Source organism: Pituophis catenifer, unplaced genomic scaffold (genome assembly GCF_029215685.1).
Source record: "Pituophis catenifer annectens isolate HBS135680 unplaced genomic scaffold, rPitCat1.0.hap2 SCAF_2, whole genome shotgun sequence".
NCBI lineage: Eukaryota > Metazoa > Chordata > Lepidosauria > Squamata > Colubridae > Pituophis > Pituophis catenifer.
This window is the reverse complement of record NW_027256882.1, coordinates 122,355,972-122,379,831: the sequence shown is the minus strand read 5'-3', so window position 1 is coordinate 122,379,831 and position 23,860 is coordinate 122,355,972. Positions and strand designations below refer to the sequence as shown.

The following is a 23,860-nucleotide window of genomic DNA, read 5'->3' as shown; positions in this document are numbered from 1 at the left end:
TCAAACCACAGATGATAAGTTGTAATTTATCATTGTAGTTGTAATTTTTAATATTGCTATTAAAAATAAAAATTGTATTGGGTTTTGAGATAGCTCTATTTAATCAGATATTATTAGCAGTTAATTTTTACTTCTCAAGGTATGTTATCTTTTTAAAGCAGTTTACAGGGGACATCAGCAAAAATAAATAGCATAACAGGAAGCAATATTGGAGACTATTTTAACACTCTTTGTGTTTGCTGACCTGGCAGCTGCACCAGCAGAGTTGGAGAAGAGGCAGAATCTGTCCACTTACAAAAAAATGTTTGCCAATCCCTTCACAATATGCTAAAAACCACTGAAATCCCAGTAAATTGCTCCTGGGAGATCATTCTGATTGTGATGAAGCAGTGAGTTGAGTCAGTGATTCATATGTCATATGCCATCATGGTTTGGATGGTTTTGGCTTAGCACATTGTGTGAATCCTATTAAAAGTATAGATCTGGCTCAGCATATTTTGAAATCTTAGCAATTTACAGCTTATCCAGTAAGCCATGGTTAAACAACCCACATTTAGTACATTGAATAAACCTAATCACTGTTAAGCATATTAATCATATGTATTTTTGAATCAATATGCATGTGATTGTGTTCTAAAATTAATGGCTGGGTATTCACAGGGAATGGTCAAAAAAATAGGGCTGTGACTGTGACCATGCAGTTTGAAGCCTTGATGCGTTTTCATATGTGCCATACACATCACAAGTATTTTTTAAAAAGTCATGAGAGTCCAAGTGGACAATCACATCTATCCAGTGGTGGGTTTCTACCAGTTCTACCCGGTTTGGGCGAACCGGCAGCGGCAGGTGGCTCCGCCCTCCCTCCAGGACATCATCACAGACACTCTGCATGTGGGCTCACATTTGCAAACCAGTTGCAAAGGTAAGTGAAACCTACTACTGCATCTATCCCAGGGGTGAAATGCTCCCAGTTCGGACCAGCTCGAGCGAGTAGGTAGCGATGGCGGCGGCAGTTCAGAGAACCAGTAGCAAAAATCCCTGCCCTCGCCCCCCCATGGCCAGCTGAGCTGCACGATCATCAGAGGCTTTTTTTTTCTTTTAAATGCCTCTGACGAGCCAAGCTCTGACGATCCCAGCTGAGTTGCCTGCCGATCAGGCAACTCAGCTGGGATCGTCGGAGCCTTTTGAAAGCATTTTTTCCATGGTTTTATATGTAAAAAATGGTTTTAAAAGTAAAAAAAAAAATTGGCCACACCCACCTAGTCACATTACCCCACCACCACCAAGCCACGCCCATAGAACCGGTAGTAACAAATTTTAGATTTCACCACTGATCTATCCCCTTGACTTTTTATGATAGCCCCCTACATTCACACTTGCAATGCTGCTGATTTTTCATAGTTATTTTTCATAGTGAGATACATATACCTACTAGATTTCAACCTTGTTCATCTAGTTTGTTCATCAAAGGCAAATTTCTATTTTAAATGAATACTTCAGCAAGTTCTTTTCTTCCTAGTTCACCTTTAGATTCACAGGAATAGCACAATAACTTCATCCATGTGGGAGAATTCCTATTCCTTATTTTGCTTTGTAAGATTTGCTCTCTTGCTTATTTCAAATCTCTGTTGTGCAATACATTCTGGTGCCTGCTTGTCTGAACAAACAGAATATCTGAAGATATTGCAGAGAAAAGACAGTCTTACAAAACCATCATTTAAAGAGTTTGCACTGAGCAAACTCAGTGATTGCTGATTACAAAGATGTTTTAGTGGAACTTACACACCTAAATTAATGTACACATATACAAAAAAACAAATAGCTGATATTCAATTATATGCATTCTAATGTTTGATTTCCAGTATAATTAGGAATTTGATCAAATAACTTGAAGAATCTGAACATTAACTATGGCAAGGAGTTGAAGGGAAACAATAATAAGGATATAATAAATAATACTAGGATATGATATACTGGTACACTAGATTCTGTAACCATTAGGTTCCTGTAATACATATATGCCTTTGTATTTGTATCACATATATTATGCCTTTATATTTGTATCTCCTGTAACAAACATATTCTGTTATTAGGCCTGTAATGTATCTGGTATTTGTCAAACATATGTCCCTGCCATTTGACCTGAAGCCATATCAATCTTCTCCCTGTTTTTTCTTGTGCCATCTAAGAGCATGGTACGTATCTCCAAGGGATAATTTACACCCCAGTCCTAATTTATGTTGATCTGGATAGACTCCTACTTTCCAGGGCCAGGGGGCCAAAGTGGCCAATTGAGTAAACAAAGAAATGCTCAAGATAACTAATTGGGAAGTTTCTATTCCCCCTTGCAGGGCAACAAGGAATGCACGGGCCTGGATTGGGAGGCCAGAGTTGGGTACTAAGCTGATGTCTCTGAGGTATAAAAGGACGCCATACCTTCCCCAAGGTGTGGCTATCTCCTCACATGCATTGTATCTGTATGTTTTGGATATAGTTCCACCCAGTATTTTGTTTTTGGCCATAAATAAAATCCGTTGTTTTTTTTTGCAAGCCTCGTCTTGAGTCTCTTTGGCATTCTGGTGACTCAAGTGTATTTTGGGACCTTACAGAGTCATATTTTAGGTTCTGTGATATAACCAGATAATTAGTTGTAAGGGAAACTGTGTGTAGAATATAGATCTTTTGTGTGTGTATCTTTAATATTATTTACTTTAATATTAAAATATCTTTAATATTTTCCTAAGCACTTCTTCCATTTCCTTTCCCACAGGATGATTCCTTGCTCATATTTTTTAGGGAGATTGTACAACATATCCAAGTACTATAGTAACTTCTCTGTGTCTAAAATACAATCATTGTTATCACAACACAGAGATAATATGCATAATTGGTGGCCCCTCCCTAGCCATAAAGACTAGAATTGCTCAAAGGTGTGCTGTAGTTCAACAAGATCTAAGATACTACAGATTCCCCCAGTAAATGAAATTAGTCCTTTCACTCAGAACGGCTACTTGACAATAAAGCAGCATGAACTTCATTAAAGTTATTAGCAGCCCTATGAATTTTTCACTTTACATTAGTTATGCAAGTTGTATCTTTGTTATTTTTTTAAAAAACAACTACATTAGTAAATTATACTGAAAATTATGTCTTAGCATCACCCATCTCCTCCCACTTATGACTCTATGACTGTAACCTTGTTGCTGGTATCCTTACGATTTATATTGACTGTTTCTTAATATTATTTGATTATTTGTTCCTTATGACTATCATTAAGTGTTGTACCTTATGATTCTTGACAAATGTATCGTTTCTTTTATGTACACTGAGAGCATATGCGCCAAGACAAATTCTTTGCATGTCCAATCACACATGGCCAATAAAGAATTCTATTTTATTCTAACTAACTAACTAACTAACTAACTAACTAACTAACTAACTAACTAACTAACACCCTGAACCCTCAATGTTTTGGAGTTTTCTTGTCATATGCTGGCAAAGCCAAGGGTCAGCTCCTCACTTCCCTTGTTACCTTTTCTAGCTCCATTCATCCCGAGGCCCTTAGCTTTTGCAAAGCCTGCAGTGAATACTGACACAAGGTATTGATCTCATCATCTGTCAAAATTCACATGTTTCTCAACCCTATCCAACTTAAGAACAACTGATGAATATTTTATGATGCTAGTTTATGATGGTTATTTGATAGTCTGGAGGGAGGGGGAAAGTATTGGGGGATTCCACCAATCTCTTTCCTTAACTTGCCCACTTCATAGTAAATGAAGAGTCCACTATTTGATGGCTTTCTTGGCAGGATAGGGATCAACAGCATAGGCAGCATGCTTTATGCTTGTGTAGTTTTCTGTTAGCTGAAGTATTGATAGGTCAAAGTTCACCTGATCTATTGGAGGTAGGAAATCTGAGTCAGATTTCCATTATCCTTGGCTATATTGTGTTAAAATAGTATTTATTCCTTTACTCTGACACTTCTTTGGGTAATCTCAAATTAGGTAAAACTTATTATGGTCACGGATTAGTTGGTGGGAAATCAGATGATTGCAGTGATTTAAAACCTAGGCAATTGAGCCAGGACAGGGCTTCAGCAACGAAGATAACAAATGTATTTATTTATTGGTTTATCAAATTTATTGGCCACCCACCTTACCACAGGCGGCTTACAATCTTAAAAAGATAAAAACTATACAAAAGCTAAAAGACATAAATAAATAAATTTCATGCAAGTACAATGTTCTGCTGATAAGAGTGAGTAGAAGGCAGTGGAACCCTCTAATGGAAAAGGGCTCTGAACTTGCTTATGATGCTTTAGTAGGAGGCATATTTCCTCATATTTTAAAAAAAACCCTTTGTTAATCTGATTTGTATTTGTCCAAATAAGTGAACAGAGTCATTTGTTTTGTTAGCAGATGGCAAGTTGTTGGTTGGGTACAAAATCAAAGAATTAAAGAAACATTTGTCCTGTTTAAAGCGCTCCATCTACTGTTCTAAAATTCTATTAATCCAGGGCAGCATTAGATTAATTCTGTGCTTAATACTTTAGAAGAACTGCTGCTAGGACAAGTTATACCACATGAATGGATTCTAAAATATTATTAACATTAGCAAGTTTGAGCATTGCGAGTATGAACATGCAATATCATCTTGCTTTTTCAATTAAACTACTAACCTAGTGAGTTGCCCAATGACTGTTTTCTCAGTTTCTTCCAGCACCACACCTTGCTGACTCAGTTCTACTAATATGTTTCTAAGGCTAGAATTCTCCACTTTTAATAATTCCACTCAGCTGTCTATAAAGTTCTCAACTCAGGTTCACCTATGAGTCACATAGGTAGAAAATCTGATGCACAGACAAGGGAACTTATACAAATGGAGTAAGACTCAGAGAGTTTAGCTCATTACTCTCTATACTCACAGTGTGAATTAGGAGTGAGCCCCACATCTTGCTCTCTTTAAATAAATTCAACCGTGTAAGTTCAATATTTGTTTTTTAGAAATTACAGCTCTGAAAATATTCAGAACAAAAATGGTTTGCTGCTCTCCAGTGCTTATTCCAATTTATGCAATCCAGACGGGTGGGCTTCAAAAATTTTAGTAAGGGGTTCTCTTCCCGGTTGCTGGGTGGGCGTGGCCATGGTGGGCGTGGCCTAGTCAGCCTCCTGCATCGGGGGGGGGTGTTTTTTTTTTTTTTAAATTTGATTTATATGCCGCCCTTCTCCGGAGACTCAGGGCGGCTTACAATGCGTTAAGCAATAGCCTTCATACTTTTTGTATATTTATACAAAGTCAGCTTATTGCCCCCACAAACTGGGTCCTCATTTAACCTACCTTAGAAAGGATGGAAGGCTGAGTCGACCTTGAGCCTGGTAAGATTCGAACCTGCAGAAATTGCAGGCAGCTGTGTTAATAACAGGGTGCATTAAACCACTGTACTACCAAGGCTCTTCTTTTTGCCCTCCCTGGGCTCCAGAGGCTTTCTTTGAGCCTCCGGGAGGGCGAAAATGGCCTCCCCAGGCCCCGGAGGCCCTTTGGAGGCCAGAAACAGGCCCGTTTCTGGCCTTCCCAAACTTCCAGTAGGCCTGTTTTTCGCCCTCCCAAAGCCTCCGTGCGTGCCCTGCACTTACCAGCATCCAAAACAAGCCGCGTGGGGACTCCTGGGAGGGGAGAGGTGGGTGTGGCCAGCCAGGAGTGGGATTTGGGGGTTCTCTGAACTGCACAGAATCTTAGTTAGAAGTTCTCCCAAACCCCTGCAAACCCCCAGCAGCCCACTCCTGAATCCAGATATGACAACCCTATATTTAAAACAATATAGCAATATGAGAAGCTAATGCATGTCAAAGTATGCATTATCAAATTCTCTAGGTTTTTCAGACAAGCAATAATAACTATGGTACCAATATTTAACTGAGTATTAAAGATGTAGGATATTGTATGTGTATATGCATATCTGTTTGTCAGTACACTGTATAGACTTTGTAATTGGTGGTACTTTATATAGGCAATAGTATGTTGGCTTGTAAGATACTCTATATCTTATAGAGCCTATATTTTAGGGAGTTAGCACAAGCATAATTCATACAAAACTCCTTTGTTGTGCTTGTGGTTTATTAAATATCTTTTATGATTGTGAAACTATGAGATACTTATATGAGAATGTAATAGATCAGGGTGAAGATGGGTTTGATCTTGTGGAGTGAAATAATGAATACATTTAGGGAAATGAAACTGTTGAATTAATTATGAATGAAAGGACTAAAATATATATCAGAAAATATAAATTAGTGTCATCTAGATAGCACAATTTGGTATATATAGGAAGATCCAACAAAACAGTAAATAAAGCTGGAAAGCATACAAGAGGTAGCTGGATCCACAAGGCAATGTTTTTCTTGCAAATGTTTTAATGAAAATAGACAATATAAATACATTCCAAAAAGGTATACAGGTAGTCCTCACAATCACAACTGAGCCCAAAATTTCAATTGCTAAGTGAGACAGTTGTTAAGTGAATTTTGCCGTATTTTATTACCTTTCTTGCCATAGTTGTTAAACAAATCACTGCAGTTGTTAAGTTAGTAACACAGATGTTACGTGACTTTGGTTTCTCCATTGACTTTGCTTGTCAGAAGGTTACAAAAGGTGATCACATCACCCCGGGACATTGCAACGGTCATAAATATGAATCAGTTGCCAAGCAACTGAATTTTGATAACATGACCATCAGGTTGCTGCAGTGGTCATCAGTGTGAAAATGGTCATAAATCACTTTTTTTAGTGCTGTTGTAATTTTGAAGGTCACTAAATGAACTGTTATAAATTGAGGACTACCTATGCTTGTAATTAAGATAGGTCAATGCAACTGAAGCCTAGGAAACACTTTAATCACTTTTACAATAATACAGTAAGACAATGTGTAATAAAGAGATTAAGTTACAAATAGCTTGCTAATTGTTCCAACTTAAATCCTCTTTGAATAAGAAGGATATAAAAGTCAACAGATCAGTGTTTACTTTTGAAAAATTAATAGATATCAACCTGAAGGAACAATTCCAAAAATGTGGAATTGGAATTTACACACACACACAGACACACACACACACACCTGAGTAGGTTTTAAAACCAGAGTAGGTTTTAAAAGAGTAGTGCATACAGATTTAGGAAAATTAATAGATGAGATGAGGTAGGAAATAATATGAAAATCAGATTACTTCAGTCAGCTCATTTACAGGAGGTACACTGGAAGATGGTACATCATTGGCACTTAACTCCAATTAGACTACTGCAAATTACACTTCAAAATATTGGAGAGACCAATTTTTTTTAATCATGTATGATGGACTAGTAAAAAGATTGCATTTTTCTGGAAAAAAGTTTTTTGGAAGACAGAATAGTCACTAAACAAGTATAATCTATTCCAGATTTGGGATTGTCACATATTTTCAATGAAATAAAAAAGTATTTACTCTATTTTTATTCTCACCTACTAATTCAATACTCAGAAATACTTAAATGATTTATCATTGGACAGCTTTCCTTTTTCAAGAAAATTCAAATGTGAATTCCTAAAATTTTGCAAGGATGCAGGAAGTTAGAATAAGCAAAATTTGATGTATCAGACCTGTCTAGAATAGGTTTTGCTTTTCATCAGGATATTAATCTAAGGAAGAAATGTTATTGAACATTTGTTGATTAAGAGAAAATGTATCATAAACTGAATAGGCTTGAATTATGGAATATTGTATATGATTATAAAGTTCCTAAGGGTAGCATATAATGGAAGCAAATTTTGAGAATAAATGTTTCAAAATTCAACAGGAAGTAGGACAAAGATGACTTTCAGTTATTTAATGTTCTTATGAATAAATACATAAAGAATGTATTTCTTTAAGCAAACTTTACTTTGTACAATGCAACAAGGAATATGGACCTGAAAATTAATCTAATAATGCAAAAGAAGTAATAATGGCTATATATATATAAACAGAAGTTGCTTCTGCCAATTTTGTCAGATAAGAAAATAATTGAATGTAAGAGAAATATACAAGTAAGTTGGTTGCAGCAGGAATGGGACATTTAAAGCTGTGTATTTTATATATATATATATATTTTATTAAGTTTGTGAAAATACATTAAATATCATTTCTATTTACATCGGAAGTGCAGTGTTTGTACATATATACAAGATATATACCTGGTGTTTCTTACGCTACTTATTCCTTTTATTAGGTACATCTTTTTCTCCTTCTTTTACTTTATCATTCATCCATTCATACCACCTTCCCCAGACAGTATAGTAATCTGAATTTTCATCTTCATTTATTTCATGGGTTAGTTTGCTCATCTCTGCGCACTCCAGTATTTTCCTGATTATGTGTTCTTCTGTTGGCAGATCTTTCTCTTTCCAGTATTGTGCATATGCCAGTCTAGCAGCTGTGGTGATATGTATAATTAAATAAATCTTTTTCTTTCCATAGTTCCTCTTTACTATTCCCAGGAGAAATATTTCAGGGGTCAATTCAATATCTTCTCCAATTATTTCTTGTAACCATCTCCAAATCTTGCTCCAATACCTTTTCGCATCAGGACATGTCCACCACATGTGAAAGAAGGTGCCCTGCCCATGACCACATTTCCAACAATTTGGGTGTATATTTGGATACATCTTTGCTAGCCTAGCAGGAGCTAGATACCACCTGTGTAGCATTTTGTACTGGTTTTCCTTATAAGTCCCTGCTCTGGTTAGTTTATAATTCCTATTCCATGCCTCTTCCCACTCGTTAAAATTTATATTGCGTCTAAAGCTGTGTATTTAACAAGATGCAATAGGTTCAAATAGGTGTTAAACATGGATTAGTGTGAAACAAGTACATTTGAATGTAATGATATAATGATTGAGGATCCACCTGGGAAACAAATACATGCAATGACTGTGAATGGGCAAAAAAGAAGAAAACCAAGAAAGTTGTATTTAAGCGAAACTGCTGAAATCCTCAGAAAGAGAAAGCTGAAAAGTTTAAAGAACAAAAGTGAGGACATGTTGGAAAAAATGTTTGCAAGGATAGAAATCAGGAGTGAAATTCACTTACCTTCGCTACCAGTTCATAAATGTGAGCGAGCGCACCTCCTCCACACATGCACAGAGCCTTCTGCGCATGCGCAGAGGGTCAAAAACTGGATGTGATGACATCCAGGCGGGTGGGTGGAGCCTCCCACCGCTGGCGCTACCAGTTCGCCCGAGCCAGATAGAACCAGCTGAATTTCACCACTGATAGAAATGTATGAAGAGATACCAGTACATGAATGTTGTCAGTATAAATTTGTGTTGGCAATATTTCTTCTCCATATCTCAGTTCTTTAGTTAGTTGGATCTGTGTTTCTTAGATCTTTTTTGCATTTTGCAACCAATGGAGTGAAATAGTGGGATGGATTCATTTGTATGAATGTATGCAATATATGAATGCAAATATAGCTTGATTTATAAACACATGAAAATAAAAATACCAATGCAATTTTTTGAAACTACCTTTCAAAATATCCTATCCATCAGGATTATGTTATATATTATACCCTTCCAAGTAATTTTTAGTCCAGGTAGAACTATGAATAGTAAAACATATTTTCTGTTTATTTACAATTGGTTCCATTGCTTAGTCACAAAACTTTTTTTTCTTTTTTCTTTTCTTTTTTTTCTTTTTCTTTTTCTTTTTCTTTTCTTTTTTTTTTTTTTTTGCTATTTGAGCCACTATTTTGTTGGGGCTGCTGCTACTATATGAATAAAATAGGTCACACTTAAATTCTCTCTAACTCAGAAATAAAAAGAAACTACATCAATTGTACAAATCCAGTCCTCTATTTTGGCTTTGTAGAGCAGACCTGAACATTTGACAGCCCCCAAGCTAGATCCAACCTTTTTGCTGACCCTGTTTGGTCCGCATGGGGTCAATTGGAAAGTAGAAATAAAATATAAATAAGTATACACCATAAACTTAATACAACAGCATTGCTTTGATTTTGAAGGTGCCTATTTTTTTTCCTGATTTATGTATGTACTTATGTGCGTGCCTACGCCCTTTCAGAGCCCTATTGATTTGAGCCTCCACAACAGTCCCAGTTTTTCATGTGGCCCCTTGGGAAAATTAATTGCTTACCCCTGTTGTAGATGAAGCTTCTGATTCTATCTCTTATGTTAATCTAGTATAGTCCTGAATCTTCCAAACTAGGTACCTATATTTAAACTATCTAATAGCTAAGATCAAACTATGATTTCATGTCTTGCCTGACAAGTCTAATTAAAATTTCTTTATAAATGTGAAAATTGCCTCTTTTTAAAAGAGAGTGGACAATGATTCTTCTTTCAAAAAGATACTAACTTCTTGGATCCAGTTGATCAGTTCTCTATTATAAAGGCCTGACAGATAAGAATCAATGCAAGTTGAATTTCTCCAGTTGAATTTCTTCTCTATCAAAATCCTGTGGCTGCAAGATTAGAAAGAGATGCAAGTATTAAAATAATATTTTGGATTTTATCTAATCTGTAATTCAAAGATACTTGCAAAATATTTTTTGGGATGCAGTTTCCCTCCCTCTTTATTCATAGAATGTCATGGGTGCACATTGCCTTATTGGTAAATCCCTGCTTCTTCTATTCCTCTTTCTATCCTTAATTTGTTTATAACTTACCTATTAAGGAGGGAAAATAGAACAGCTGCACTTTTAAAATGTTAATGGTAAGTGCTGTCTGTCTGGAAGCAACCCAAGTCTAAATGAATTCAAGTGATCGATTAGCAAAATGCTTTATGGATGTCAGATATGACTACAGTATTATGGAATCAGGCCACCAAGCTCCATGGACAAGAGATTTGTATCCAATTTCAAAAGTGCTGATGGACAGAATAAATCAATTATGTTTACCACAATTGCTAAGAGGAGATGATGACTTTTTCAAACTGTCTGCTTCTAGGACTCAAATCCAATATGATATTAACAATTCTTATAAAGTGCATACTTGGCAGTGAATCTAGTTGATTAGGCATTAATTCAGAAAGTGAGAACTCCTTCCTCAGCTTAAAACTCAAAAATTCACCTCTGGATGTTAAGTATAAAAGAAAAAAATATAAACCCTCTATCTTGTTATTCTTTGATGTTTTGTTATAAGGTCATTTTCTCAGTCCAAGCCTGTGACCTCCTTCTGCACATGATTCATGACCATGATTCTGCCAGTTCCCAATCTATACTTCGAACCTGGGTCTCAGACAAAGAGAAAGAGGAAACACAACTCTTCTTGTTTAGGTTCTGTTTCTTTTAAAAGGACCCTGCTCGGATTTTCTTTGTCTTATTGTCATTCCTGCTTCTAACTGCAAATGAGTGCACTATCTCTGGAAGCAAAGGAGTCCAAACCAAGGGAAACAAAAAAGTAGAATAAATCAATCTAAATTTTATGCTCTGTTGAAACAAGTGGCAGCAACATTTTCAACAATTATTGAAACATTCTTCAGAAAGGTGCTGGTTGGCTCTGCAACTACCACAGAATATCTATAAACATCACAGTTTCTTAACCAGGGCTATTTATTTGTATCCAGTATTAAGTATTGAAACATAGATTCCCAAAACATTAGTTTCAAAGAAGGTAAAGAGCTTTTTCCAAAGAGTTGATATGCCAAACATTTCTCCCTTATTGCTTTTTAATGCCAATTCTTTAGGACAAAAGAAACTTGATACTAGGATGCACATAGGACAAACCCTGTAATTATCAATATTCATCATTGCTGATTTAGACATGACTGTTTTCTTTAAATTGTAATACCTGTTTTATCTCATTAGAAGTTATAACATCTGTGGACATTTGACAAAATTAATCTTATCTCATGGTGTCATGTGAATCAAAAGTAGACATTAATTCATTTATTGTTTTTAAAATACTTCTTTTAACTGTCTTCTGAGGTTTATGCTCAGTGAGCAGAAAGAAGTCATTTTTGGCTCCTGTTAATACTTTTTTTTCCTAATTAAATTATTGAAATATTAATTAAATGTCATCTAGAAATATTTACAGACTTAACTATTTTATCCTTTTTAAAATTCAAATACCAGGTCAGCTGCTTGATAGCTTTTTCAAGACATTCTTCAGCGATGCCCTCCCTTTTCTTTTGCTGTATGCGTCATACAGTGTATGAATCACATCATAAGCATATCTCCAGACAAAGTGCATTTTGTATATTTTAAGCCTTGCTATTTTGGAAATGATCTTGTTTCTAAGAATATATCCAATTAAAACTTGCAATCCTCTATATCAATGCCGAATTTTTAGTCTGCATTTTCACTCAACTTACTTATGTGTCAGGTCATTGTGATAACTTGTCGTGGCATTTACAGGTAGTCTTCGACTTATCACCACAACTGAGCCCAAAATTCCTGTTGCTAAGCGAGACAGTTGTTAAGTGAATTTTGCTTAATTTTACAACCTTTCTTGCCACAATTGTTAAGTGAATCATGTAGTTGTTAAGTTAGTAACTGGTTGTTAAGTGCATCTGGCTTCCCCATTGATTTTGCTTGTCAGAAAGTCTCAAAAAGTGATCACATAATCCCAGGACAATGTGACCATCATAAATCTGAGTCCATTACCAACTGCCTGAATTTTGATCATGTGACCATGGAGATGCTGCAATAATCATAAGTGTGAACAATTTCAAACGGTTCCTAAATGAATTGTTGTAAATCAAGGAATACCTGTATATAAAGATACTCATATCTGTTCAATTTATTCTAAGTTGTACTATTCTCTTCACAATGGGTGATTCTATTTTTCTTTTTCTTATATGGAAACTCTGTGGTTACTTGTAGCTTAATGCAGCAATAGCATCCCCTAACAATCCAAGTGCTCCCCCTTATTCACACAAATTTTTCTTCAACTCCCCATGAATGAAACAGCCTTAAATTGTCACTATTATTATACCAGAATAAACTAGGGTTTTTTTCTCCATTAATACAGAATAAAATAGTTTTTACCCTTTATTATACCAGCTTCAAAGTGTGTGCAATGGGTAAAGTTTTATCACTTGGGGCAAGGTTAGGTACTCTGTTATGGGTATCACCAGAGAAGTTCCTTATGAATGCTAGCCAGCCCCCACCTATGCCATCTTCCTTTCCAGGATGGCTCTTTTTTTACACCCACACACCCTTTACTTAAAATCTACCACCTTCTCACTCCCTCTTGTAGGGTTCCAACAAGATGGAGTAGAGAAAACGAGACTTCCCCTATTTTATCTGATGAAGAAAAATAGGAACTCATTTGTGCATGTCCTTATCACCAGCACTCTGGAAGGCCCAGACTTCCACTATTTTATCTGGAGAAGAGGAAACCTGCTTGTGCAATTCAATATTAAAATACTCTGAAACGCCATCAGTTGCGATTTTCACCTTAGATGCATTAGACCCACTTTTCCTTATTGCAGTGTTTAGAAAATAATGAAAGATTATTGAAGGGAGCCTTTGTTGTTTATTTGCTCCTTTCCCTCCATTACCTATGCCTATTACTCTCCCATTTCCCTGTAGAAAATGGGGAAATAAACATGTTTTGCACATATTCAAAACTGGAGGTGAAAATGTCACACTCACTAATCAGGCAACATAATTTGACAGTGACTTGGAACAGATATTATAGGTAGGTTATGGACTAGTAATGGAGATTGTATATACTGTATCAGCATTGTCTTATATGAGGGGTGTCAAACTCAGGTTGTCACAGCGTTGTCACGTGACGTTTTGTTACTTTTTCTCCTTTCACTAAACCAGCATAATTAAATGAACTGTATAATAGAACTTAAGAAATAAATAATATTTGCATATATTTCTCTTCTAGTTATACCCAATGATAAAAAGAGTTCAGTTAAAATATACCAATCTTGTCCCTAAGAAGACCTTTTAATACAGAAACTGGGTCTGCCTGATCTTCATTTATAAATTGAGAAAAGTGAGCTGGTGTAGCTGGTTTACAGTTTCTCATTCTATCTTTCACTGGGGCAGGAAGAAAGCAAGACAACTACATGTTTAGGACTACATTAATACATACCATCAGCTGCTTTAATCTATTCTTGAGATATGCAAGACACGCAGAAGAATTTTTTGTCTATTTTTGATCAGCAGCTGTTCTTGGAAACACTGAAGTTAAGAAAGAGAGGAGCAAAGAAAAGCAATTGGGATCAATGATTTTTTTTCATGGACAATACAATTTTTTTTTTATAATGCCGTATTAGAAAACATACATGGGAGTCTAGATTTTTATACTTTAAAATATTTCATATGGCCGTGTATATTGATTTGTTCAAATTAAATTGCAGCCTGGTAGGATAAATTCAGCACTGGGTACTAATTCTTATTTTCCCCCAAAGTACTATGGAGTTGGCTCTATATATGATAACAGCTCCTAGGAAACTGTACATCTTTATTCTTCCTGCTGGAAACTATATAATTCCATCTTTAGAACAATGATAAACTCAGCTACAAGTAGTCCTTGACATATAACCCATCACTTAGCAACTGTTTGGAGTTAATTAAAAAGTACAACCCAGATTCGAAGTTCTCGTGGTTGCCCCTCTCCCCTCCAGCAGTCAAATTATTGTATTTTGAGCGCTCACCAGACCCCTCAGATTTGACCACAATTTACAACATTTATTTCCAGTTCCTGGCAAAAAACACCCATTGCAAACAATGAGTTTGCTGAACAACCGCAGCATTTGCTTAAGGACCACCATGTTGACTTTATGACTACATTAAGTATTTGCTTAATGACTGCCGCAAAAAGTTGTAAAATCAGGGGTGGTTACATGATGACCCTTTATCGATCAGCATTTATTTATTTATTTATTTTGATTTTGATTTATTTGCCGCCCTTCTCCGGAGACTCAGGGCAGTTTACAAGGCGTTAAGCATAACTTAATAACCATAATTCCAGTCTCAATCAAAGTTGTAAGTCAAGGATTATCTGTATTAGAGTACAGATTTGGATCAATGTCAAAAAATAATGTAAAAATACAAGTTAATAATGACTTTAATTGAATCTGGGAATCATTTATGAAAGGGTCTGAAAGCAGTTCCCTTGGATCAGCCTTAGGTTGGTGTATAACCCATAATATATGCTTAATGTTTGTTTTGTGAGGTCTGCATGTTTTATTCTTAAAGTTAAATCTATATTAAAAGACTGGATAATATCACCTGAAGATTGAGCATTCTGATGACACATAGCTATTTTTCTTTATGCTGGCAACTATAGCAACCTATCTCACAAAGAGATAGGTTGGGCTGTGAGTGACAAGGCTAAAAACCAATCACCTTGTGGAGTGTGAATTAAAGTTAATTCAGAATTAAAATTTGGAATTCTGCAATGCTACTCCAGTACCTTAACAGTACAACACAGTGGCTTGATCGGCCCTTGACTGTATTAAGAGATGTGATGACAGACAACAAAGTGTAACTTGAACCAAACAAGTTGGAAGTGCTATTATTGAACAGATTACCTGTGGAAATGATAGCATTCAACATACTTTCAGTTTAAGTTTGGGATTGCTTCTAGATCCATTTATATTGCTAGAAATGTAAGTGTTTTCCATGGCACAAAATCAACATTTGTGGATGCCACTGAGTATGGGTATTTGACAGGTTCATAAGTATCGCAAGATAGTACATCATATTGTTCCAAAAAAAAAATAATTACACTGGTTTTATAGATTTTTGTACTATTGACATTTAAGGAATTACTTAATCCATATAAGACAGGTTCCCTGTAGACAGGTTATCTCAGATAAATACTTGCCTTATGTTTCTTATCCAGAAATTTGGCTTAAAGGACTTACTCTACTACACTTAGAAAGGAATGGAAATAATTGCTGCTATTTTTCCACTCACCTGCAATTATTTATTAAATTCTCATTGTGTAAATGTTTTTTATTGCATTGCAGCATATAATAAACACTTGGAAGCTATTCATAATATTTTGCCAAACTTTATTAATTTGGTTATATAAAACCTAATAAGCTTCCAGGTATACTTCAGGGTGTTAATTACCACATTATATAAAGGCTTTCATGGGGACTTACGGTATATGTGGGAGAGTGGTGGGTTGCCCCCGGTTCGCACTGGTTCTATAGAATTGGTAGTAAAACCGGCGGGAGGCTCCGTCCACCGACCCCAATGTCATCAGAACGCATTCTGTGCATGCGCAGAAGAGCGCACATGTGCAAGCGAAGCAAGCGCACACACACGGCCCCGTTGCGAACCAGTAGTAAAGGTACGTAGAACCCACCCCTGATGTGGGACCCCTTTCTCCAATTGTTTCTGCCTGGTATACTAGATCAGGCAAGGCAGGCCCATTTATTAAGCAGTACTGTGCAGACTCAGAAAGTGTTTGCCCTTTGGAAGTTCATGCAACTTGGAGACTTTTTGGCCCTGACCCTCCCAGCATTTTGCAAATCCTTCAACAACTGAATGTCCCCTGGGAATGACCTTATAGGTTAGGTGAACTTGATATTACGGTATGTCACAGAAGTGAGTACACCCTCTCACATTTTGTAAATATTTAAGTATATCTTTTCATGTGAGAACACTGAAGAAATGACACTTGGCTACAATGGAAAGTAGTGAGTATACAGCTTGTATAACAGTGTAAATGTGCTGTCCCCTCAAAATAACGCAACACACAGCCATTGATGTCTAAACTGCTGGCAACAAAAGTGAGTACACCCCTAAGTGATAATGTCCAAATGGAGCCCAAGTAGCTGTTTTCCCTCCCTGGTGTCATGTGACGCGTTAGTGTTACAAGATCTCAGGTGTGAAGGGGGAGCAGGTGTGTTAAATTTGGTGTTATCGATCTGACTCTCTCATACTGGTCACTGGCAGTTCAACATGGCATCTCATGGCAATGAGGATCTGAAAAAACGAATTGTTGCTCCCCATAAAGATGGCCTAGGGCTATAAGAAGGTTGCCAAGACCCTGAAACTGAGCTGCAGCACAGTGGCCAAGACCATACAGTGGGTTAACAGGACAGATTCCACTCAGAACAGGTCTCGCCATGGTCAACCAAAGAAGTTGAGTGCCCGTACTCAGCGTCATATCCAGAGGTTGGCTTTGGGAAATAAGACGTATGAGTGCTGCAAGCATTGCTGCAGAGATTGAAGGGGTGGGGGGTCAGCCTGTCAGTGCTCAGACCATACACCGCACGCTGCATCAAATTGGTCTGCAGGGCTGTTGTCCCAAAAGGAAGCCTCTTCTAAAGATGATGCACAAGAAAGCCCGCAAATGGTTTGCTGCAGACAAGCAGACTTAGGACATGGATTCCTGGAACCACGTCCTGTGGTCCGATAAAATAAGATAAACTTATTTTGGTTCAGATGGTGTCAAGCGTATGTAGCAGCAACCACAGGCAAGGAGTACAAAGACAAGTGTGTCTTGCCTACAGTCAAGCATGATGGTGGGAATGTCATGGTCTGGGGCTGCATGAGTGGTGCCGGCACTGGGGAACTACTGTTCATTGAGGGAACCATGAATGCCAACATATACTGTGACATACTGAAGCAGAGCATGATCCCCTCCCTTCAGAGACTGGGCCGCAGAGCAGTATTCCAACATGATAACAACCCCCAAAACACCTCCAAAACGACCATTGCCTTGCTAAAGAAGCGGAGGGTAAAGATGATGGACTGCCCAGGCATGTCTCCAGACCTAAACCCTATTGAGCACCTGTGGGGCATCCTGAAACGGAAGGTGGAGGTGCGCAAGGTCTCTTAACATCCACCAGCTCCATAACAACATCATGGAGGCATAGAAGAGGACTCCAGTGGCAACCTGTGAAGCTCTGTTGAACTTATGCCCAAGAGGGTTAAGGCAGTGCTGGAAAATAATGGTGGCCACACAAAATATTGACACTTTGGGCCCCATTTGGACATTATCACTTAGGGGTGTACGCACTTTTGTTGCCAGCAGTTTAGACATTAATGGCTGTGTGTTGTGCTATTTTGAGGGGACAGCACATGTACACTGTTACACAAGCTGCATACCCACTACTTTCCATTGTAGCCAAGTGTCATTTCTTCAGTGTTGTCACATGAAAAGATATACTTAAATATTTACAAAATGTGAGAGGGTGTACTGACTTCTGTGACATACTGTAAAATTGTTCTGTTGGTTTTAGATTTTGTGTTCACTTGCAATCACAACTTGAATATTGGGCACCTATTCAAATTAATATTACAAAGAAAATGTTGCCTTGATACAGTTATTCTGTTAATATTGTTTTTAATTTTCTATTTGTCTCTGATCCAGATATGATTTCAGAGGTTTTAACAGAAGCAGAATATGAGGCAAGCAGAAATCAGGTAATGGCAAATAACTTCCAAAATCTTGCCAAGAAAGCTGCAGTGACTTGTCCAGGCAGTCTCCAGGAGTCAACACTAACTTGAAGGTAAAAAAAAAATAGCAGCTTTTTTATTGAGAAGCTTGTTTCTGGCAACTTGCTTTGGGATATTAAAAGGGAAGCAAATGCATTTATGATTGCCAAGGAGGTACTTTTAAATGCTTTTCAGGCTGCCTTAAATTTCAAAATAATTTGATTGCAGTGATAGATATTTTGTGGGCATTAGGGATTTGCTTCTGTGCTTCAGGTAACAAATAACTGGCTTTCCATGTAAGATTATAACTTGAATTCAATTTTAGTTGCTAGCTGGCTGGATTATGTAAATCTGCAGATAGCCTAGGGGTGAATGTCCATGTTGTTAAATGCCACTACAGCTATTACTTTACAGGCTTGGGTCACCCTTATCATTAGTGACAGTTAGCCAAAAATGACATTTATTATAACAATATTTCAAAATGTTCTCCTGTATTTTGTACCATTGTCATAACCACCCAGTGGAGCGCCTGCTTTCCCCAGTTGCTGCCCTCCCGATGTGTTTGATTTCCAACTTCCCCAATTCCCCATCTAACGAAATTCCATTCATAGGGCACCAGACTGTGGAGAAACTGGCATAACATAAGTGAAACTGCGGCGTTACAAGGTTCTCTGAATCTTGGCTGACTTGAGATTTAAGAAAACCTCAGTTTCTGGGTGGAGTTGATTAATTGAATGGCAATGACCGGAGGGGGGGATTCGACGTTTTCTGGAAAGGTTTTAATAGATGAGGTCTAGCGCGAGCCTCCCGTGACGTCACCCGATTCGCCCCCGCCCTGAGACCAGCCGCCAGCCTCTAGAATTCGGAAGGAAAACAACCGTTGACAGAAGCGCAATTGCTTATCTCCTTCGCTCTTAAGGTAGAAGGCGGATTCTCGGCAACCGTTACTTCCCCTATGTGTGACGCACGCCGCGTCTTCATTGGCGCAGCGTTCGAAAGGTTTCGGCTGCAATTGGACAAAGGATGGAGAGGCGGGCTTTCGGGAGAGAATGTTGTGGCAAACTCTGGAAGATTCCTCCGCCCGCCATATAAACTTGGAAAGGGGAAGCGCCTCCTTCTAAATTACAGCTTGGGGAGGCGAACGAGCGAACGGGGTAGGTGGCCGGCTACTGAGGGAATTGCGAAGGGCGATGGGGAAAGATTATTATCGTATCCTGGGCCTGGCCCGCGGGGCTAGCGACGATGACATTAAGAAAGCGTATCGTAAGCAGGCGCTGCGCTACCATCCCGACAAGAATAAGGACCCTGGAGCTGAAGAGCGCTTCAAAGAAATCGCTGAGGCGTACGATGTATTGAGCGACCCGAAAAAGCGCGATATTTTCGACAAGTTCGGCGAGGAAGGTGCGTGCCGAGACAGAGACAGGCTGAGGGGCGGGGGAGGGAAGTCGTGTGAACGGGCGGAGGGGAATTCGAGTCTGCGATGCATGGTGGGGATGTCTAGAACACGTTGTCGCTTATCCGAGTTTACGAGAAGGGGGGATCTAATTTGTTAAGAATCGGACTCTCTTTAAACTAGCGAAACTGCCTTAGCGTGCTGCTGTCTTTGCTAGGTTCTCTTAAGAGGAAAATTGAAATGGCCTGGCTCGCAGCGTAAATTGCAGGACCCAAGAGGAAAAAAACAACAAATTAGCTGGTCAGGGAAGCAGAACTAAATCGCCCCCGTTGAATATTTTTTATCATGAAAGCGAATGAAATTAGAAAGTGAAACTTCAAAGTGAAACGACTGTACTCGGGCAGGGGACTTGAATAAAAAAAAAAAATCAGCTTTGAAATATTTTTATCTTTAAAATTTGCTTAAGCCAAAGAATGATCTCCTGTTTTCCTTGATTGCTAATAATCTTGCCCTCACCCAGAAAAGATAGCTGCTAACTTTACAGTTTGCTACTATTATAATTGTCAGATCTAGCTTTTAGAGGTCCCATTAATAAAGACTTCTTTTTCCCAGAGGCTGTGGAAAACGACCGTGATCGGACTAATTTCCCAAGGGAGGGCAAAATAGTAGAGAACAAGTTTTTTTACTCTGCATTCTGGAAACTGGCCAGATGAGTTGCCATCTTTGAATTGTTCTGATTGTATTAAGGTCACTCCTCAAAAATCCACCATTACTTTACAGGTTCTTCCTGTCTAGTAGGAAGCTACTTTGAGCCAGGTAGAAATGCTTCCTATAGGAAACTACAAAATAATGTATTAAAATGCAGAATTTCTCCTGTTTCTAATGATTTTATGTACACTAAAAAAGATTGCTGAGTATATACATTCTGTCAACTTACTTACCTTGTGGCATGTATGTTTTAAAGAACATCATTCCATTTATAAAATGCAGCATTTAAAACAGACTATATACAATTTACTATACAATTTGTACAGATTTGGGATAGCTTTTCAGTACTGGCTTCCATTGTCTTGCTTGCTTATATTCATAGTAAATGCTCAGCAATTTTCCTCTGAAGAATTGGTAAAATATGTATTCACTGCATATATTTGGGTTGCATGACAAGCTGCCTTAGATAGGTGGAGCCTTTCCTGCAAAGTCTTCTAGTAGTAGCTAGAATATTCTAGCAAGATACCTATTGCTTTATCCACTTTAGGTAGAAATGAATGATAATTTGTGTTGTAGCTATAATAACATTCAGTTCAGGAGAGTATCATAGACTGAAACACTGAAAAGGGTGTTTTGCTGATTTTATACAGTTGAATCATGAACATGGTGAAAAAAGGAATTGTGAGAGAAAAATGGAGGTGAGAATTGGAGGCATTTCTAAGATTAGCCCTATTTGACATTCTCAAAATAATACTACTAAAAAGAGACACTGTAACATGAGACATTGAACATAAGTTTTATTGGATGAAATGCATTTTTATGTTTTCTCTATTTCAGGATTAAAAGGTGGTGGTCCCAGTTGTAGTGGAGGAGGTCCTAATGGTACTTCTTTCACTTACACCTTCCATGGAGATCCTCATGCCATGTTTACAGAGTTCTTCGGTGGACGGAATCCTTTTGATACCTTTTTTGTTCAGAGGAATGGAGATGAGGACATGGATGTTGATGATCCTTTTTCAACTTTTCAAAACCTTGGCAATATTGGTTTTACTCGCAGTCGTGGAGGACATGAAAACATCCGCAAGAAACAAGATCCTCCAATCATCCATGAGTTGAGGGTGTCATTGGAGGAAATTTACACAGGTTGCACGAAGAAAATGAAAATTTCACACAAGCGTCTCAATCCAGATGGGAAAAGCACACGCAATGAGGATAAGATTTTAACAATAGAAGTAAAACGAGGGTGGAAAGAAGGAACTAAGATCACATTTCCCAAAGAAGGGGACCAAACACCAACCAACATTCCAGCTGATATAGTTTTTGTTCTAAAGGACAAGCCACACAACACTTTTAAGAGAGATGGGTCTGATATTGTATACCCAGCTAAGATCAGCCTCCGTGAGGTAAGTTAAAAAGCTGGATTTTGTCATTTGAAAGATGGACTAGGTTGTAAAATGTCTGAATTACTGCATTTTGAAATAGATTAAAGTTTAATTTGGATAATCCATATTTAACTAAGAATAGACTTGTTGCAAATTTAAATATTCCCTAAGAGTATATACTCTCAAGACACTGATAGCATTATGGAACACATGCAGGAAGCATGCTTCATGTTGTAGTAGCTTGAACAGGAACATTGAAGTATATTGGTATATATGTGGCATTCAGTTTTTTGGCGTTTTCTCTTATCATGAAATCTAATTGAAGTTTAAAGTCATTGTCAAATGAATGAAAATGAAATGTTCCCTAGTTTTTCTCATTTGTAAAAAACATACTGATTTATGTGGTTTATTTTTATATACAGGCTTTGTGTGGCTGCACTGTGAATACACCAACATTAGATGGTAGAACCATACCAATGATATTCAAAGATGTCATTAAACCTGGCATGAAGCGAAGAATTCCCGGAGAAGGCCTTCCATTTCCCAAGAATCTAAATCAGCGAGGAGATCTTATTATTGAATTTGATGTAAGATTCCCAGACAGAATTCCACAGTCTTCCAAAAGCGTCCTAGAACAGATCTTGCCAATATAATAAGACTGGCATCAACTGGACTGCACTACCTCTATTATGGAGGATTACAGACGGGAATCAAGATTTCAGGGTCTGTTTTGGCAGTGGAATGAGAGTAACTTTATGCTACAAAAAGTTTCAAAGAATCGATTGAAAAAAATATTACACTGCTAAATGACTTTAGATCCAGATTGCCTTTGCTCATAGCATTTATAACCAGGAGCATTTGCTGAAAGAAACAGGAAAACATCTCAAAAATTTGAATCAGAGTATGGCAACCAGACATGATTCTGCATCTATTTGAGAAGCCCTAGTCAGGCCATGCCCATACAGATTCTCATTAGGAAGAAAAAATGACACTAAAATCTAAACTGGACTTCAGAAGTAAACATCTCCAATCTCTTGTCTATGTTGTATTGTGTTGTCTTTGTCTTTTACATTATTTCCTGAAGGAGGATAGGCTATTTTTAGTAAATATTCAGATTTCCAGTTTCCTTGATATTCCTATGGTACTCCTTAAATAGTACCAAATGCTGACATACTGGAAAGTTGTTCATATAGCCATAAAAATAATTTGCCTCTTTCAGAAAGTTGAATGGAATAGGGCTTTTTCTAATACCGGGTAGCTCTTGAACGCATGCAAAAAAATTACAGGAAACCATCTGATTTACAGACTTGCCAGATAATGTTTTTCTATACAGACATATTTATATGTCCTGCTACGGGACTTGGTCTAAAAGAATTGAATGTATCAAGTCTGTCAAATTTACAGTTGAAAATTTTAATAAAAAGACTTTGGAGTCTTGCTTATTGATATATATACTTAAAATATTTGTTTTGCTCCTATGATTATTAAAAATTTGGTAAATTAAATCTGATGATTGCTGCAAATTGACAAAATAGCAGATACTTAAAACTACACATGAATTGTCACTGTTTTCTGTCATGGGAAAAAGACATTGTATAATGCTAAATCTTATTTTCTTAAGGAAATTACTAAGCACCATTTGTTTTGTTCAGATTTTATAATCAAGAATGAGGAGAAATAATCTTTACTGTAATTAGAATTTGGCTGTAGCTGTCTAATGAAGAAAGCAGATTTTCTGCTGCCAAGTGTTTTGAACAGAAATTATACCAGGCTCTTTGATCCTTCAGTAGGATTATTGCAGAAAAGCAGTAGAGCTGGTTAAGAAATCTAGCCAATTCTTCAAAAAATATACATTGTTTCATATCCCCAATTAGATTATTCGTAATCTAAAACTTGACTGGTTTGGGAGAAGGACAACATTGTCATTTGCAGACAGCTAACATTCTAATATTAAAAGTACACCCTCGTTTGTAACGATTTAATAAATATA

The 23,860-nt window shown here is 37.4% G+C and overlaps 1 protein-coding gene across 2 annotated transcripts in view; it reads left to right on the top strand.

The window, feature by feature from the left end:
• The window catches only part of DNAJB1 (DnaJ heat shock protein family (Hsp40) member B1), a 50,407-nt gene extending 27,076 nt beyond the window's left edge, over positions 1-23,331 (top strand). Inside the window, exons 2-5 of one of the 2 annotated variants that reach the window (XM_070937415.1) lie at positions 18,323-18,461; positions 19,307-19,788; positions 21,326-21,891; positions 22,293-23,331. In XM_070937415.1, coding sequence (XP_070793516.1) covers positions 19,578-19,788; positions 21,326-21,891; positions 22,293-22,523 — 1,008 coding nt within the window. In that variant the 5' untranslated portion in view covers positions 18,323-18,461; positions 19,307-19,577 and the 3' untranslated portion in view covers positions 22,524-23,331. The remainder of the gene's footprint in view (positions 1-18,322; positions 18,462-19,306; positions 19,789-21,325; positions 21,892-22,292) is intronic. The other variant, XM_070937416.1, reaches the window with a different exon arrangement.
• Positions 23,332-23,860: the final 529 nt, after the last annotated feature.